This window comes from Crassostrea angulata, chromosome 3 (assembly GCF_025612915.1).
Source record: "Crassostrea angulata isolate pt1a10 chromosome 3, ASM2561291v2, whole genome shotgun sequence".
NCBI classification, from domain to species: Eukaryota; Metazoa; Mollusca; class Bivalvia; order Ostreida; family Ostreidae; genus Magallana; species Magallana angulata.
In genome coordinates, this window is record NC_069113.1 from 7,619,937 (window position 1) to 7,639,716 (window position 19,780).

Below are 19,780 nucleotides of genomic sequence, written 5' to 3' on the forward strand. Positions count from 1 at the left end.
TAAATAGATAAGAAAAATGTCAATTTTTGGCTGATTTTGATTGAATTATAGAAATGGCGTCACTTCTGACGTCATATACTGCCAGTGAGTGCAAATAAATCAAATAAATAGATGAAAAATATATTTTGTATCAACTCTTCTAAAAAATTAGTTAACATTTTATTGTACCCGAAACACTTAAAAAATGACGAATTATGGGGGCCAAATTTAACTCTTGTCATATATAGTTCTTTCCCAATCTCTATTTGGGAGAGAGGGGACTGATTTTGTAAATAGTGCAGTCTATTTAAAGACACTTGTGATTGAATTTAGTGACTGATATTGCTGCTAGTATTATAGCAAGGTCAGAAATCTTGTAAGTAGGTCAATCATTAATTAAACTGATATGTGTATCAACGTACATATACAGAATATATTTAAAATGTATGTCACATCGTGTCTGTCGCATGTAACAACGATTAGATATAACAGATACATTAAGGCCAGCGTGAATGTTTGTTTTGTCTTTGTCTGAAAGCTTCAGACATCGTCGGGGAAAGTTATACCGGTAGTAGCCCAATGTCATTTCAATTTGCAGTGCTAAAGTGGTACCGGTATCTAAAAGAGAGTTCCTTAGGTCTTTTTATAACGGACATTTGGAAAAAAATGTTTAGTTTTAATTTCGTCTAAGTTAAAGTTAAAAAAAAGTGTAGATTATTTTATCTAATAGTTCACGCGAAAACGTTTAGTCTGACTCTCCACGCGAAGAGGGAGTATCCTACATCTACGCTGCGCCTTAGCGGATCTTTTTTGGTTTTGGTTTTTTTCTGGGGGTGGTGGTGTTTTTTGGGGGGTTTTGGGGGGGGGGGGGGGGTTGGTAGGTTTTGTTATTAATCTGAAATATATAAGATAATATATAGTTTTATTTTTGTAGTGTGGCAGTGCCCTAATCACGATTCTCACTTTTTTGTATTTGACTTTGTTCCTTTGCATTCCTTTTTTTGTAACTTTGGCGAGTTGTTGAAAATTACAATGTTTACTTAAAAAATTTTGAGCATATTAGTAAATTAATTATTATTTTTTAGATATTAATATGCATCTTCAATTAATTTCAATCTACTCTACTTTTTTCATCTGAAAACCATTATGCTTTTTTCCTGTTAGATAATATCATGATAATATAATATCATAATATCGTGATATTTTGTTCTCTGATTCTATTTCTGGCACCGTTTGGTGGTTTTCTTTATAATACACATACCTATGCCTATCGGTGAAAAACGGTTGAAATCAAGAGTTCATAGACAAGAAAGACAAGAGTTCAAGATGGTCCTCCTTTTTGCTCAGAGAAATCGACAAGAAAGAAAAAATTCTTACGATGATTTTCAGTGAAAAATTTAGTTTTTGTTGTTTTTTTATTTCAATTCGGAACTTTTCTGATTATCTTATTTAATTTAATTATTCAAGATTATTGTCCTAGTACTTTAAAATTTTCGCTCACCTAAACTGAAGGATCAAGTGAGCATTTCTGATCAAAATTTGCCCGTCATCTGTCGTTGATGTTGTTATCTTCGACATTGTAAATATTTCACCTTTTCATCTTCTTCAAAATTCAACCAAACTTGGCACAAAGTATTTATTTATTATTCGAAGGGAATTCTTCAAGTTTCTTGTAAGTTTGTAAAAAATAAAGGGCTACGTCCTCCTTAAAAGGGATATGATTTTAGATTATTGAAAATTTCTTAGTATTTTTTCAACTTTTCTGATTATCTTATTTAATTCAAATATTCAAGATTATTGTCCTGGTACTTTAAAATTTTAGTTCACCTAAACTGAAGGATCAAGTGAGCATTTCTGATCAAAATTTGCCCGTCATCTGTCGTTGCTGTCGTTATCTTTGACGTTGTAAATTTTTCACCTTTTTATCTTCTTCAAAATTCAACCAAACTTGGCACAAAGCATTATTTATTATGCGAATGAATTCTTCAAGTTTCTTTTTAAGTTTGTAAAAAATAAAGGGCTACATCCTCCTTAAAAGGGATATGATTTTAGATTATTGAAAATTTCTTGGTATTTTTTCAAAAATCTTCTCAAAAACCATTTGGCCAGAAAAGCTGAAACTTGTGTGGAAGCATCCTTAATTAGTGTAGATTCAAGTTTGTACAAATCATGATCCCCGGTGGAAGGGGGCCACAATGGGGTCGCATTTTTTAAAAAGGAATACACAGAAAAACTTTTTTAAATTTTTTAAAATTTCTTTAAAAAAAAAATCTAAAACTTGTAACTTGTAACTTGAAAGCATCCTCAGATAGTGTAGATTCAAGATTGTACAAATCTTGATCCCAGGGGTATGGTGGGGCCACACTGAGGATGAATAAATAGTGTAAAATCTTTTAGATATTCTTCTCAAAAACATTTTGGTCAGAAAAGCTCAACCTTGAGTGGAAGCATCCTCGGGAATTGCAGATTCAAGTTTGTACAAATCACGATCCCTAGGGGTAGGGTAGGGCCTCAATGGAAGGGGTTGGATATTTACATTGGAATAAATAGAAGAAGAAATATCTTTGAAAATATTCAACTCACAAACTAGAACAACAAAAGGAACTCAATACTGAACTTTAAAAAATGTTGGAGAAAAAAATTAAAAAGTTTGAACATCAAAATATACTCTACTAAGGTGTCTAAATGTTTTGTTTTTGATACTCTAAAGACGGTCTACAGCTTTTGTTAGCTATTTTTGCTCAGGAGAGCGCTGTGGCCCAATGGCCTCTTGTTTTGTCTTTTATCAATTTCAACTGTTCTTTGACGAAAGGTATGTGTGTTCAGAAAATTACATAATGGGAACTTGTAAAAGACTGAACATTTTCCGATGTTGGAGACACCCGAGATTAAAAAAAGATGGTATTAGACAAAAACATCTATCATATATTTGTCTGATCACAGATTTTGCCATTGATCAGCTTTTCTATCTGCTAATAAATGCATCCTGTTTTTTTCACAGACTTTCAGTATAATTTGTAATTAGTTTGTTTTGTAAAATAATTAATTCCTACACTACCTCCGAAACCTATGGCAATACCATGAGTAGACACGGTTAATGATAGCGAACTAATTCTTTACCGACTAGGGAACATAAGCCTCAAATTACAACATGTATCAAAGTAAGCATGTTATGTTTAATAAGCTTAGATGCGGTAGACAATACATAATTAAGAGAAATATACATAACCGGTGAAAGTCAACACATCTAATGCGGATAAGCTCTGTGAGTAGTGACTTAATGTCTTACACTTCTGACTTTTCAATTCCAGTGTAGTATATTTCATAGGAAAAGCCTGTGATATAACGGATAATTACAAGCGAATTAAAACACAAAAGCACTCGAAGGTGTAGCTAATTGAAATCTTATTAAAGTAAATGCTCGTTCACGGGATCCGGCAATATTTGTTCATTAAAGAGAACTGAAACAGAATCAGGAGTTGCGCTTGTTGAAAATCACAATATTTAGCTGTCATTTAACTTGGAGAGGTTATAAGATAAATACAAGGAGACTCACTATGAAAAGACGGCATTCGCTCCTCGGACATTTTAAACAGGCCAAACGAAGTTAATGATAATAGAAGGAAATTTTCGAGGGTGCTTGAAATTAAATATGGACGTTAGACTTTCATACTTAGCAATTACAAATGAAAACTCGTGTTTGTTTGCTTAGATTACTTGAGATTTTGACACCCTTTCTAAAAACGATTGCGGGCCACATATCTAGAGCTTGCAATAAGCGGTGTTAACCGTTTTTTTCATCAGATTTTCACTTCATTGGTAAGTAATTGTTACAGGTCTTTTAGTTTCATTGTGATAATATTGAATGATTGTTCGAGGAGATTTGGATTTTTTTAAGAGTCTGTCATAATATTTGTAACTCATAAATGTTAGTGTTTCTTTCTATTTGGGCATAATTTTCTCGTTTCGACTGAAAGCTGTCAACATGTTTTGTTAGAAATATCCATTGTGCCTGATAACACATACAGCTCTTTTTTCTATACAAGGCATTATAAGTACAACTTTTTAAATGAATTAGTGGAAAGCATTTTGATTATTCGTTATCAAAATAAAATAAAAGTAGAAACATGATTGCTAATATTTTTAATGCGTTCATGTATAATATTCAAGAATATTGAAAAAAAAAATTGTTTGGATATTTGTGTAGTTTAAACTTTGTATTCTCCCATAGTCTTATGTATTAATTACAAATTGGGAAGGAGTGTTGAAAAAAAAAGCTATTACAAGATTAGATAAATGGAATTTTGGAAGACTACAATTGCCTTTGTCTGAGGCCTCTTTTATCTGTCACGGACACCCGTACACAATCAACCGTCGCCCGCCATGTTCGACCCATGTTTCTTCTGGAACTGTCCAAAGCAGACAAGATGTTAATTGATAATTTTGTACATAATATAATCAATTACGCAGCCAGTTGGGGACGTTTTATAAGCATTCGTTTGTATCGGGCTAAATTATCACATTAATAGATTGCAACCCCTTGTGATAATTCCTCCAATTACCTTACTTGTCATATAACTACACTGTGGAAAATTGTTTTGAGAATTAAGCAATTAGAGACCAGTACATGGACTAATTGATTTCGGTCCCTCCGTCTTCACTCGCGTTCTACAGCTTAAAAAAAGACACAGGGGCTGTTTTGTCCAATAGCATCCATTACTAGAGGGTCCGTCTATTCTTTGCGGATTCACTCGGTATCAATTGCATTATAATTGAACAATAACGGGCTGGATGTGATTGACATTGCAAATGTCGGAGACGGGTGCGAAGTCTCTATCAAAAAGGGGACCAAAGTCATTATCACTTCCATTCAAAGCGTGCTATCATTATTAGTCTATTATGTATTGCATCATAGCTCCACTTGTCCGTAATCGTGGTCTGAGGTCCCTGATGCTGTTATAACAAAGTGGTAAAAATATGCTTTCTATAAATAAAACCTTCTTGTTTGATGTTCCCTGAACTTTTGTTATAGCAGCAAAAGGGGAAGGATTCCCTTCTCCAGCAAAATTCAAATGTGCTAATGACTTTTTCCTAAATCAAACACTGACATGAATAAGAAACTGATTGTATTATTCAAAGATAAGTAGAAAAGAAGATTTAGTTTTTAGGAGTCAGTATTCCGGTTCCGGCAGCTGGCGGATTTCTGAATCTTCCGCTCGCGAGAAATGAAGCAATAAAATAAAATGAGACATTTTTACTTTTCATTAACTTTTAATTATCCCAACGTTAACGATTGCTAATGAGATAGCAGATGAATCAATGAAGCTTTTTATTTGACAAGTCGCAGTCATCTCAAATAAAACATTATTTCTTTTCGCATGCTCCAGAAATGGTTCCCGATGCAGGTTACGGGAATGAGTTCTGTTACATGCCCGTCGACAAAGCGATGGCGTGAAGATGCCAGGCGGTCGTTTAGCTGCGGAAATTTATTTGTGATTAGCGTTCATAAAGAAACACAAGAACGAAAAGGAAATTACAGCAAGGTATATTAGAGGTTTAATTTTCAATGGATTAATGTTAAGAGTGGTAAATTTGCTGTAAACCCCAATCTAACGAGCGTCTAATTGTGAGTCTCTTGAACATCCATTAGGGGTAATCATATCAAATGGAAGCAGAAAAAAATCAGCTAATAATTTCTCGTCCAGAATACATCAATCCTTAAGATGTCTTGTCTAAAGCAAACACATTACTTGATTCTTTACAGAGGCTATATAAGGGGGCTGTGTTTTATTACTGAAAAATTGTATTGAAATGTTTGTTGTTCGGTATGTTTTGCTTTATTATTCATTAATCAAACGCAGAATAATTACATCCTCCCGACTTTTGGAAAGATGGAAGAAAACATGTATATTAAAAGCTACATTGTTTATTGACGCTTCACCTTCAATTTTCTCCGACGAAGGCATTAATTAGAAATTAAATGAACTTAGTAATTATTGTTCTGTCCTCATTGGACATTAGCCAGATAAATTTGTCATACTTTGTCAATAACATAATTATTTTGTTGAATATTGAGATATGATGATAACATGATTTTTTTCTTTATATAAAGGACATTCAGTAAGAAAGGGACAATTATCTTCTACATAATTTGGGTTTGACCAGTATTATTTTTAATAAGTTCATATCTATTTCTTTCAACTCGTAAGTCGTGTGCACTTATTCTGAATCTACATAGCGTTTTCCTTATTTCATGAGAACTAATAAACATTTATGTTTCTATTGTAAAATTTTCTTTAACAAACATACACAATGTAAGTATCAAGTTTTCTTAAGTTTAGTCCCACTTCACGTTTTACTTTTCTGCAATTTAAAAATTGTGTTTTCATATGTTTCTCAGCTTGCCGTTGAAAAAAAAATGGGGCTTTGTACATTTTACACTCGAGCTCAGATATTGAAATGTTTTTTTTCCTACTAAAATGAACTACACTTTTGTATTAACAATAAGCATGTGATAGACACAGATAAATAATAATAATAATAATTACTGAAAATTACAAAGAATATCGTCTCAGTTTAAAGATCATTGCATTATTTATACGTTTTTCCCAGCTCCCCGGAGTTACATGTATTTAATAATTGATATTTAAGTTGTTTATATATTCCTTAATTGTATGTCAGAATACGAGGTACGACAAATGATTCTGCATTATTCCAAGTTATTGATACGTGAGTTAAAAGTAGATCAAATGAGAGAGACAGATGGATGGACACAAAGATAGAACAGACAGACAAACAGTGAAAAGCGCTACTTAATTCTGTTCTACATGTATACTGATCTATTTATTTAATTGGCACACAAACAAGGGAAATCCCACTAATTTTCTATAGGACAAAGGACATTTTGTTACAGAGGCACTGTGTACAAACTACGTAGTTTGTTTTGAAGTTGTTTGTTTTATATAAAGAATTTTGCTTTTGGAGAAAAACAAAATTTCTAAAAGAAAAAAAAAATTACAAAACATCATTTTGTGTTTTGTGTTCTTGCGATGTGTATTTAATATATTATGGTAAACAAAATATATATTCATAACTTAATATGGAATTTTTGTTGTGCGCTCTCTCTCTCTCTCTCTCTCTCTCTCTCTCTCTCTCTCTCTCTCTCTCTCTCTCTCTCTCTCTCCTTTAGTTGATGAAGGATATTTAACAATTTGGATATGAATTGAAAAGTTCTTTCATGTAGAAAACATTGTTTTCTTTTACTTTTACAAAAAACTAATCAGTTCATTTAGATGTCTTCTGCTTCGTTTAACCCATTCAGGTCCTCTTGTGATTCCAATTAATTGTTTAATAAAATCCCAATGCACGCAACAGTGTCTTAGGTTCCAGCCATGTTGATTTCAGACCACGTCTTGGAACTTCCGCAAGCGGATAAAACGGATACCGGTTCTTTTGACGTTAAATCGTCGCCTCGCATGCGATAATATCATCTCTTAATGGACAACTATTCGCTCTAATAGAATTACTGCCTCATAGATTGTAGTCTTTACTGGCAAGATCATAAACCCATGGTATGTTTTCCCAGTCAACTTTACAGACGAATTGTGTACGCTTTAACTGATGTGCAACGACGAACTTATATCATATAATTCCATATCAAGATAACATTTGTGTATTTTCTTAAAAATTTCCCGTTCTGCTATAGATATGCGGCACATATATGTACAACATGGTTACACTCACTAAAGACAACATTGGTCAGAACCAATGGGTTGACGGCTGGTATACCCCTATAAAAAAGCCAAAATAACCCGCCACCCCCACCCTTCCTTATAATGAGACTGCAGATACTTTTCACAAAATCGTATGTACGTAATAAATTAATTAAATGTGACATTATCCCAGATACAGAGACCGGTTTAAACTTGTCATTAATTACCGATGTGCGTAAACGGATGTTTATGAGACATACATGTATATCCGAACTGTGTTATTTTAATTGATATATATTTCATTGTATTTCTATACCTATGTAAATTTTTATTTAAAACCTGTTGTAACTTTGGTCTTTGGGAAGAGGACTTACACAGGCACTGCCTGATGTCCAGTCCTTTTATGTTGTCATTTGTATAATAAAATATTTGTTATATTAAACATGTATGTAGAACTGGTTTTCCCATTTTAACATTTATTTATTCTTATCTCTATGTTTTCAAGAATTATTTGTCTATGTATTTTGGCAACCAAATTTTAAACTGTATTATTCTTTAGACTATCGTTCAAAAGACTATAGACTATTTGTTCAAAAGAAATTAATTTTTCTTTATCAACTCTTGAAGTTCTCCCAAATCTTCTTGGAAGAAGAATTAATCTGTTCAGTTTAGTTTATTACAGGCACATAGCGTCGTTTAGAAAGGGGGGGGACTCATCAATAAAAATCTTGACAAGCAAAAATCATATAAATCCTAATCCGTGCGGGGGGGATGGGGGTAGTCTACCTATAACTCATTTTTCTGTCTTAATTTCGTTATTTCATTTCAATTTTTTACACACTCCCAAAAAAAAGGGGGGGGGGGGGCAACTCCATGATAATTCAATTTTTTTAAATGTAAATTAAAAAATTCTTGCTGCAAGAAAAAGTGTGTGTGTGGGGGGGGGGGGGGGGGCTGCCTCCCTCCCCGGATGCTACGTCCCTGTCTTAGAACAAACTCCATGGTTGACAGGCAAAATTAATATATTGGATAAAAATTTTAAATGCTTAAAATTGTATATTGTAAAACATATACATGTATGTAATAATAATCTGCTAAGTTTTCGTCATACCGTATTTAATATAATATTATTTTTTTTAAGTTTGTAGTATTTGCGATACTGTAGAATGTAAACATTTTGAAGTTTGTTTTACCGGTATGGTTAAGTAATCGTTAGAAACTCTTTGGTAACATCTTATTTATTATATTTCATTTTTCTCTCTTGAAATGACTTTTTATTGTTGAAAACGACAACTGTTGATTGTTAAAATTAATTTCTATCGTTTTCAAGAAAGATCTTTTTAGAAAACATTTATGCTGATTAAAGATGTGAGATATTTGCAAAATATTCTGGTAAAACAATCTAGATTTTATTGATTTAGAACAAATCAAGGGTTGTACCCGATTCATCGTGCACGCATAGATTCACGTGACGAACCCGATTTAATTAACAGCTTCTAGATAGTGAATGTTTTTCCTGTAGTCTAACATGAATATATGCATGTGCATCTAATAATTTTTCATATGCTACAATATTTATGAGTACACTAATGTTTAATTTGATGGGTTTTTTTTTACCGCATGTAATCTATTTATTAAGCCATAGTCCTTCTAATGAGAAAAATGAGACATATCGATCCTTAATTAAAAAAAACAAAACAAAAAACAAACATAAATTCAAATCCCAACGGTCAGTCATTTTGTTAGTTCGTTTTGAGAAACGAAAATCTATAGATCATGGTGTAAACTTGATTTATCTAATTTGATGTTACGATTTACGTTACATTTCTTCCTAGTAATTTTTCAATATCCTAAGAACGATATATAAAACGTTTATGATCAAGTAATGTAATGTAAGTGAAATGATATTCACAATAACCCGGATTTAGCTTGATATTACATTTTTTTGGTTCGATTAATGTTGATTAGATTAAGTTGTTTCTACAATAGGCCTATACATGCAAAATTAACCATAAACATTTATCAGGTTAATACATTTTTACACATGCATGAATGAAATGTCTGTTTTCCACATATTTATTAACGAGACTCAATTTAAAAGCGTTCACATAAAATTTAGAAATATTAATGTTATAGTGCATCAACTAATTTTTGTTTTATAATCGTGTGACATGTATCCAGTGTTCTGAGGCAAAGCACACATCTCTCCTCGTGTTTAGAGAAATAATCAAAGTCCTTTGTTTAATACATCTTTGTAATTAATCAAAGATGATTAATAAACAATTCCATCCGATTCCTTTAAGGCGATTGGTCAGACTTAATGCTTTATATGACACTAACGACTGTTCTTTGTTTATTTGACATCGACCGTTACAAACAAATGACCATAACCGCACGTGGTCAAGTGACTGAATGCAGCAATAATTAACGAAAATTGTTTCATAAGCAGTTAATTTCCAGGTAAACTTGCACCACGGGGATTCTCTATTTGAAACTGAGGAACATTTTTCGTGTATGAACTTATGGTATATTTTGACATTTAGCCGTTGACACTTGGGTTTTGTTGGCCATCAATTTGGTAAATATAGAGGTGTGATTTGCGCCGTGGTCAATTCCGGGGGTGTTAATTTTTGATTCTGTGTTATTGACTCTCCAGCTGCGGCTGACATACAAGGAATAACAAATACCTGATCAAGAAATTAGTGACAATAGAATCACCTGTCTTTTGCTATCTATATGTTAATTGTATTAACAACAGGAACTGGATTAAGTTTTACTGTCCATATTTCTCTGAAGCTAAAAATACTTGTCAACTTTTTTTGGGCTTATTTAAGTGATTATTCAACAACTATATGCAAAGTTTACAAAAGCTTAGCACCACCTTTCAATAGTTCGGAAAATCAATAGCATATCTTTGAAATGACGATGGAAATCATTACATGTTGCACGCTTCCTTTACTTTTATTTTCTCTATTTTCAATTATTACATAAAGTTATTCGAAATTCCATCGCAAATTATTTTTTTTAAAGTTGTAAAATAAAATAAGAAAAGATAGGTGACTTTTAGTGCAAGTTCTAGTCTGTGCAAGATGCGCAAACACAGAGCTTTATCCCTTTGGTGTCAGTAAAACTGTGGAGTTCAAAATGTCAATAATTATTTTCTCAACAAGAAGGCATCCTCGCGCAGAACGATGATTAGCAAATAAAATTTCTTTGAAATAGAAGCTTCTCAATGTGATTCTCGTTAAACTAATAATGATATAGCGAATCCTGCCATTATCCTAGAGGCGCCTACCCGTTCTCTCATTTGTTGATAAACTTGGAAGACACGCCCACTGCTTAGAATTGTAAAGTATGATATTATAGCAATGTTGCAAGCTTTTGGGTTACTCCTAACGAAAACAAACACGCTAGCTCGAGTTGGCCACCTACTGGAGACTTCGGAAATCTAATGACCAATCAGAATCACGCGTTCTTTAAAAGATCACACTTCTATCGGTATTAGATAATCATAGTAAGTTACATTATTTCATTAATGATTAAATAATTACAGAATATAGTTCGTGGATTGAGAAAGCATAGCAGTAGACAGAGCCGCGAACTGATCTTCAACACTGACTCTTGTTTGAAGATAAAAGAAAGAAAGAAAACATTAAAGTGATCATTTTTGGAAGGACGCAAGGATTTTAGTATGGATCTTTCAACAAGCAATGGCGGTTGTAGCAAACCCGCCGTGTCATTCAGCGTGGACAGCATCCTCCGAAAAAGGGGGGTAGAGGAAGAAGATACTGAGGTGTCCACCATCACAAGTAATCCCGAGGGTAAGAGATACAAAATATTTATTTACCCATCACCATATCCTTGTCCTACAATTTAATAATTTATTTCTTTAAAATTCATTATTTAATATATGTTTTTAAAATAATTTTTATTAACATTAAAAAGATTTATAGTAGAGCTTTAAAAAAAAAAGAAGATGAATTATGTATGGGATAATAGCTCGATTTTATTTTTTTTATTTTTTCTGTTTCCTGTATATATTTGACTTTATGAAGAAAAAAAAATTACGAATGTATTCAACCATTATTTTTTTTTTTATTAAAGAGATATCTAATTATTAAACTATGAGAGAGAGAGAGAGAGAGAGAGAGAGAGAGAGAGAGAGAGAGAGAGAGAGAGAGAGAGAGAGAGAGAGAGAGAGAGAGTTTAAAGATGTTAAAATATCAGGATTTTGAAGTTAAAATTATTAGGATTCTGAAGTTTTAATCAAATGCTTTAGAATGAGAATAAGAACATGTTGAATTTTTTAGAATTAGAATTTATGTTGTGTAATATACATTTTAATGAATGGTACGGTAACCAGTTGTCAGTTAGGAATCTTAAATTTAATCAACTGCTTAAAAAATATAAATTGTACTATCCTCGTACATGTAAAAGATAAACCGGGTATAAAAATGATGAACTGATCTATAGTCAAAATGATATTTTTTCTTTGATACCAAATGAATATTTTTGAAAGAATAAAGCTTGTTTTAACACAAACCATTCTCGGTCTAATTGTGTACTAATTTTCCTTTGTCGTGCCTTAAATCATTTCAAAAGTCGCAACGCTAGTAACACCGTTATATCATATAAATGAAAAAAAAACTATTTTTTATTTGAAAAAACCCACTTCCGTTTTGATATTTAACCATGATATTTTACACGTAATGAAATCTAAAAAGATCTGTCTTATTTAACAAGTTAAATGTTACATTGAATAAGAGTACAAGAGTGACTAACACTGTACGTGTCACCTGTCCTAATCAACACCTTCTCTATTGTTTTTCCACTTCTACCATTCAACAATTATTAAAATTACGTCAACTCGGTTTAGACTTGTATCCAATATTGCATTATTTTTCGCAGTTGTATGCTTTTCTCTGTGTATTTCAAGATAGTTTTAATAGATAATAATATAATAAAATCCTTGAGACGAAAATTAAATTAATGAGGTTGAAGCTCGATAATCGCAGTGTATGTATATTTGTCAATATTAATTGGATCAACCTCAACAAAATTTAAACAGAAGTTAAAAAATAAGTTATTTAAAGGAATACTTTTCTAACGGATTTAATCAATTTAAGTTAATTTAATTTCTCATTACATCTTCATCGCTTTAACATAAAATGTCACGAACATTAGAAACACAAAATAACCTTGGAAACAAGTAAAGATCAATTGAAAATCTTAATTTTTTTCCTCAGGAAATACACGATTTCACTCCTCTCCGAGTCCTCGCGATGATGACCAGAGCGACACGTCAGTTTCCCCCTGCCCTACCCCCGAGGACTGTGGTCAGGAGAAGCGATATTTGGAGGGCACGGACGGATCCTCCCTGAACACCTCCTCAGACAAGGGGGACGAAGGCTCGGACGAATCTTTCTCCTCCAAACCTCGGAAAATCCGGAGAAGTCGGACTACTTTCACCACCTACCAGCTACACCAACTCGAACGCGCCTTCGAGAAGACGCAGTACCCGGATGTCTTCACGCGAGAGGAGCTTGCCATGAGACTGGATCTCAGCGAGGCTCGAGTTCAGGTGAGATTCAATAAATTTATGAGTCATTATTAGAGACTGTAATTGACAAGGAAACATTTACAGAAATAATTGAAATTAACTTTTGAAAAATTTCATCTAGTCGAAATATGACTTCAATATTTTCCACGTCAAAATTAATTGATTTCAACCACTCATTTGACGAACAGCTGGTTTTATTATATAAATGGTAAAATGTCTAGTAAATGAGTGATAACCAACATTCCACGCCAAAATTAACAGTCTACGCCAAAATTAACAGATTTCACACCTACACGTTAATATTAAAAACATTCTGGTTAATGATTTCACCTCAGATTCGAAAATGAAAAATTTATTAAAGTTGATAATTTTTGGTTATGAAATAGACATATAAATTTAGTTTGCGTTCAGCAATCATTTATCTTCAGAGGCAGTAGGACTTAGATAACAAAAAAAGCGTGACGCTGGTCGACGGAAGTAATTAGGTCGAGCTGAAGTCACCCTTGCATCCAAAATATCACAAGCATATGGCAATTAAATCCTGTCTGTGTTTGTCCAAAAATAAAAATATTTTCCTTCTTAAGTGACAGATAATGCTCTGTATAAGGGCTGTAATCAGATAAAGTTCGGTTCAGTACGGCCTTTATCAATATTTACCTTTCGATCTTGTAATACAGGCTGTTTTGACGCGAATGTTTTTCCTTTTTATCCTATTATCTGTTCGTCTTTTAGCAGATCGGGATAAAAAAAAATAATGCTTATCCTATGCAGTCTTGATAATAAAATAATAATGCTCCGCAATATGTTTTAAAAAAATCAGGTTTTGAAAGTTATACAAAGTATGAAAGTATTTTTTAAGATTAACCGCATGAGTTTATAATTTGTTTTTCTAATTCTTTGGAAATCTGATTTAGTCATTAAATGGCGATAACCCCTCCAAATAGGATAACATCAGATCGGATTGGAGAAATATCTCCCCGTGCGCTCTACATAAAACAGCTAAAATCAGACTAACCCGAGAAGAAAAGCGACGGGATCCCAAGCTTCTTTTCATTTAAAATAGTTAACTGGAGAAAAATGACAAATATTTTCTCCACAACTGGAGAGCCTAAACAGACAAAAGATGCTGGCTAAGAATGTGAGGCGTTAGGGGCGCTCATTGTCCCCTTATTATTATGATCTTATTAAGCCCCTCACGTCCATGCGAATAATCCTAGTCATTCATTATCTGATTCAAGCGTTTATTTGTTTGATTAAATCTTCATGTAAGATCATGGGGAGAGGCTGCTGTGAGCGAAGGCTCCTTAGTGAAAGTAATGAAACGCGATTGGATAAAATCTTTAAAAGGAGATTACAATTAGCCGCGTCACACCTGATTCCAAAGTGTCCGGACTATCCCCCGCCGTTCGGAATAACATAGATACTGTGGAAAAGGGGAGGGTTGGTGACAATAGGAATTAGACGAGGGGGACATAGCCTGGTGTTATAATTAGGATAGGATTACACGAATAATCTGTGAAGTTTTCTGGACGCCATACCTCATGAATTAGTTAGTCTCAATTTATCAAATCAAACCAACCTAGAATAGTCTATCACCATCACATTTGTACTTGTGTTTAATTGTTTACAAAATCATCATATTAAATGCTACAGGAGATCGATAGAATACTATCATTTTATAATAAAAATACGATTTTTAAGTAAAGGAAGACGGATAAAAATAAATCAAAGTTTCTAATTCAACTTGTTTGAAAAAAGTGTCGAATTTTGGCCAGATATACACTGTCTTCTTTTAGACGTTATACGGTGATAGAGTAAATTGCACATACATGCACATCTAAATAAGATATAAAACTATGAATTGCCAATGAATAAATGTACTTAATAATTGAAAATTATCATGTGATTCGATAAACATAACATAAATCATTTTGCCACCTAATGCCCATACCTGAAGATTGCAATATTTCCATATATGTCGAAACATGTTAAAGTATAGACAAAAGTTATGATATGATATAATTAATTAACTTTAAAAAGGTTCGTGTTTAATGTGTAGATTTAAACGGGCGTTTCATAGTCCTGCAAAAGGTTTTCATTTCTCAACATTTACATGTTTAATAAGAATCCATTTCCAAATTACCAGAAAACAGGATATTAATTTTCGTTCAAATACTCAACAGTAACCATTACAGTTTGATGTGCTCAAAAGCCGCTCGGGCAGAAAATTAGCAAATTAAAAGAAAATTGTCTCTTTTTCTTTTGATTATTTCTCGTTGGTTTTCTGCGGGGTGTTTGCTGAAAGCACTTCACAATAAAGGACAAACAAACGATTTTATGAAGACGCTCTTGAGATGTTAATTTTTGAACGCCATGGTTCCATCAAGTCATTCCCGAAGCTAAAACAGCCTGTAATTAAGATCCGATTCCCCGAATCAGCCCAAAATTAACTTTTTATCAAGCTCTGATTATATATTAGAACTTTCATTGATTAGATTTTCTCTTCTTGTTCATTTCGTCTTGTGTCGCCTCAAGACAATATTCGATGCAAACAAACAAACCGAGAGAAGGTTGTTCTATTGGCTCACTCTTTGCAACGTCGTGAAATTGTCTTTTTTTTATTGCAGGTTTGGTTTCAAAATAGAAGAGCCAAGTGGAGAAAAAGAGAGAAGGCCATGGGAAGGGAAAGTCCGAATTTCCTTCAGTCAGACTCCGCCTCCGGACTTGGGGATGTTGCTCCACACATTCCACACGCAGTTAATTTCCCCAGTACACCGGAACACCTCTGGTCTCTTCGTGTCTCGCATCTTACAGGAATGAATCCAATGTTAGCACTTTACCAACAAAATGTCGGAAACCTTGCCTCTCATCAACTTCATGGAAAATTTCCCTTTGGTGGCCTCTTTCCAAGCTATCCAGTAAGCTCAAATGCTTTCGGGTTCCCCGGTCTCTTTTTTGGCGGAAATGGACCTTCTTCTTCCGGACTCACTACTTCCGGTCCTGGTCGCTTACCACTGAATCAAGAATCTCTAGATTTAAGAATCTCCAGTATTGACAATTTAAGAATTAAAGCCAAAGAACATTGTGCAGGTTCTTCAGAAAAACATCCATTTTTGTCGTAATATTTAAACTATGTGAGTACTATCAGTATGATTTTGCGGGTTACACGAAGCGGGACTTTGCTAAACAGGGTGCTAGGTGAAGAGTCGTTACTGGTATTGTCATGTACTTTTATGATAAAACGTTGTTTGTTTGTTTATTTTTATGATTAAGTGGTTCTTCTTTCCCAGACACAAATAATCTGTATGGAGAATATACCTTTGATACAACCTGCATTCGTGTCGAAATTTTAAACATTGACATACATTTTAATATTATCATTTTGTTTTGTATACATATCTTAGTGTTAAATGTCATTTTCCTGTATATAGACATCGTTTTTCAGTCGGTACTTAGTACTGGGAGAAACATTTTCAGTGCTTATTTATTGCTTTAAAATTGTGTTGTTAATTGTTGACAATGGATTGTTGTAGTGTTTTTGTGAAAATGAAATAAAAACAAGGATTTAAATTCTTTTAAGTCTTCATTTCACACGTTCTTAGAAATGGGTGACTCAGATAATAGCGATGATAAAGTACAATTCATAACACAAATTTCGGTTATATACATATGACATACTTATTTACACATGAAGTTCGACAAAAAAGAACCAACTTTGAAACAGTGTCCAACTATGGCCGTAGCAGCTAATTCCCTTAACTATATCATTAGTATGTAAAACAAAAATATTCGGGTCATACGAAACAAAAGGAGGGGTGCTTTGATCCCTATTCTTGTTTGGCCGATAACATTTCTGCAGTCAGTGAAGTTTTTGCAACCATTATTTAAGTTATATATGATATTTTTATTTTGCTGGTCATGATAATTTTTGCAAACCCCACATATTCAAAATACTGCTTATTAATTCCATACAATCATTATTAATATATTAAAATTAAGTAAGCATTTCATTCTCCGTTATAAAAGCTAAAAGCTTTCCTTATTGTCATTATTTACAAATTATATTTGCGTGGACCCTGAGGTCCACGCAGAAAATATATAAGCGAGGTTAAACCGGATGCTATGGGGAAAATTTAGCCTGCGCATGAGCTAGCCTGGTTCCTGTGCGTAATGGGTAGCTCAGGGAACCAGGCTAGCACACTTTCATCTGAATCGGGATCGGGATTCCATGCCATATGCACATAATTAATAAGTGTAAAGGCGCTGTAATTATAAAGTTGTCGGTAAACAGTACAGAAACAAAGTATTCCTTTTAAAGAAATGATCGGGATGATATAAACCGTCAGTATTATGAAATAAGTTAATGTTATGCCGATACTACAACTTGCATCAAATAGCATATATATAATTTGCAACGTTTTGTTGTTTTCCGAATACATATGTAGCTCAATTTTACTTTTTTAGTAGGCGAGGCTAGAGTACATCCCGATTAAAAGTTTTTAAGCATTTAAGTATGACTGAATAGTTATGTGACTGTATATAATTTACACAAAGCTGTCACTGCATAGTAAACAAGATTGTGAAATGTGTGCGCAAATAGTAGAATTCGCCGAATGTCTGACACTATACATGCAATGTTCATTAATATAGATCATAATTATTTTAGAAGTATGAACCCATTAAATTCCGAGATAAAAAGTCAGGGCTATACATATACGTAATACAACGTACAAATTTTGTAGTTAAAAGCAGGGGGCTTGAATCGGTGGAATCTTTGAAAATCTTAAGGCTTTCACGTTTTCGTTGGAAACACATGCAAATGGTCCACGTATTGCAGTCCTTTTTAAAGCGCTAAGCATAGCTGCAGCGCTTTTTTGTCGCCAGATTTCTGATCCTACTTCCACTTTCGATTTCGCATTTCCGAAATACCGCCACCTACTGGCGGATGCTAGAGAAGTCGTACCCTGGAAAAGTCGTACTCGGGAGAACTCATAACTATGCAGTAGGGAAAACTTATCTTCAAGTTAGCCTGCATGCAGATACATTTGTTCTATCAGTATAAAATTGGGAATAAATTCTTTTAATGAATATTATTATTATATATCGGATATGGGTGCTCCAAAAGATATCACATTTATGATGACGATTTATTTCCAATTAAAAATTTTTTTTGGAAAAAATGGGTGTTATATGCATTTGGTTGTGTATTAGGTGTTAAGCAATAATTGGAATAACTTAGCAAAAACACATATGCATCCATCAAGGCGTGAGAGTTTGTTACGTCGAAGTTACACGTGTGTTTGAAAAGCACAAGACCAGTCACGAACTTTTCATCTATCCTCCTCCAAAAAAAAACAAGCATAAAAAAATTCAAATGATCTTGCATAATAAAAAAACTTGGATAGTCAGACACCTTACACATGCTTTTTTACATAAAAGATTATCCCTTGTCGCAGGTGGAAACGGCCCAAATTCGGAGGAAAAATAGGAAATTATTTTCCTTCAGCCCTGTTTTGACTTTTTGACGTGACCTACGGTGAAATACTGTTGTGACATTTGAATCGGCGTCCATGACAACATCCTTTAATTAAACTTGTTGAAACACACTACTTTTTACGTATGATAAGATATGAGCTAGAGACTAAGTTAAATTAAATGATATACCCTAAAATATACCGCAGAAGAGACTGTCTATGATTTAACAATCTCTTCCCGGCTTATCGCTTTCCAGTACTTTCAGTACTTTGATTTAAAGGACAGCAACTTGTCTTCTTATTTCCGTGTTGGGGATTGCCGCCCCATTTTTCCGTGTTTCTTTTTAGGTCATGTTTTTTTCTTATATTTCTGACAAACGTTAAGCGGTGCGTTCACGATCTTACAAAAAAACCACAACGATTACTGTCTAACAAAAAAAGAAATTTCGTAGAAAAGAGGACAGTATCGTATCATTCAAGTTACCGCAAGGTTTAGATATTTTTTAAGCTGACTCTGTAAACTTTAATACATTTTACCAGACGAGAGGTGTTGAAAAATAATTTTATTCTTAAATAAGTTTGTTAAGATTTTTTAGACTTAACCCTTCCTAAAGTACAGTCTTTGATGACTTCCCAACTAGATTTATTAGAGATGGGGCAATTATTATTAAAAAGTACTCCTTCCATTACTTCTGGAACTGTTCCTGATGACATGAAAGTTGCAAGAATCAATTCACTGTATAAAAAGGTAGTCAAATTAATGGTGGAATTACAGACCTGTTAGCAGTTTAAGTATTGAATTATGCTGGGTCTTCAAAAGGCTTTAGATACTGTTTATCATGAAATTCTATGTAAAAAACTAAAAGGTTTTGGTGTAAGAAATATTGCATGGTTAAAATCATATCTATCAAATAGAAAACAGTATGTGCAATAAGAAAATATAATGTCAGATCATGTTATTATGTAAATTGCGGGGTACGTCAAGGAAATATTCTAGGTCCTTTGTGATTCTTAATTTATTATATCAACGATATGGCTTCCAGTATGGATCCCAA

General features: G+C 33.4%; 1 protein-coding gene across 2 annotated transcripts; it reads left to right on the top strand.

Moving 5' to 3' along the window:
- Positions 1 to 3,467: 3,467 nt before the first annotated feature.
- LOC128176788 (retinal homeobox protein Rax-like) lies at positions 3,468 to 16,815 on the top strand. Of its 2 annotated transcripts, XM_052843325.1 has the most exons (5): positions 3,468 to 3,798; positions 5,367 to 5,522; positions 11,245 to 11,512; positions 12,938 to 13,272; positions 15,879 to 16,815. In XM_052843325.1, exons 3-5 carry the CDS (start codon positions 11,383 to 11,385, stop codon positions 16,371 to 16,373), a joined length of 960 nt encoding a protein of 319 aa, XP_052699285.1. In that variant the 5' UTR covers positions 3,468 to 3,798; positions 5,367 to 5,522; positions 11,245 to 11,382; the 3' UTR covers positions 16,374 to 16,815. The 2 variants fall into 2 exon arrangements, with proteins under 2 accessions (XP_052699285.1, XP_052699286.1); XM_052843326.1 differs by lacking the exon at positions 5,367 to 5,522.
- Positions 16,816 to 19,780: the final 2,965 nt, after the last annotated feature.

Excerpts from the sequence above, each read along its gene's own strand:
- LOC128176788 (XM_052843325.1), top strand. The coding sequence starts at position 11,383 with ATGGATCTTTCAACAAGCAATGGCGGTTGTAGCAAACCCGCCGTGTCA. Across the intron at positions 11,513-12,937 it reads CATCACAAGTAATCCCGAGG|GAAATACACGATTTCACTCC; the intron begins GTAAGAGATACA and ends TTTTTTCCTCAG. Across the intron at positions 13,273-15,878 it reads TCAGCGAGGCTCGAGTTCAG|GTTTGGTTTCAAAATAGAAG; the intron begins GTGAGATTCAAT and ends TTTTTATTGCAG.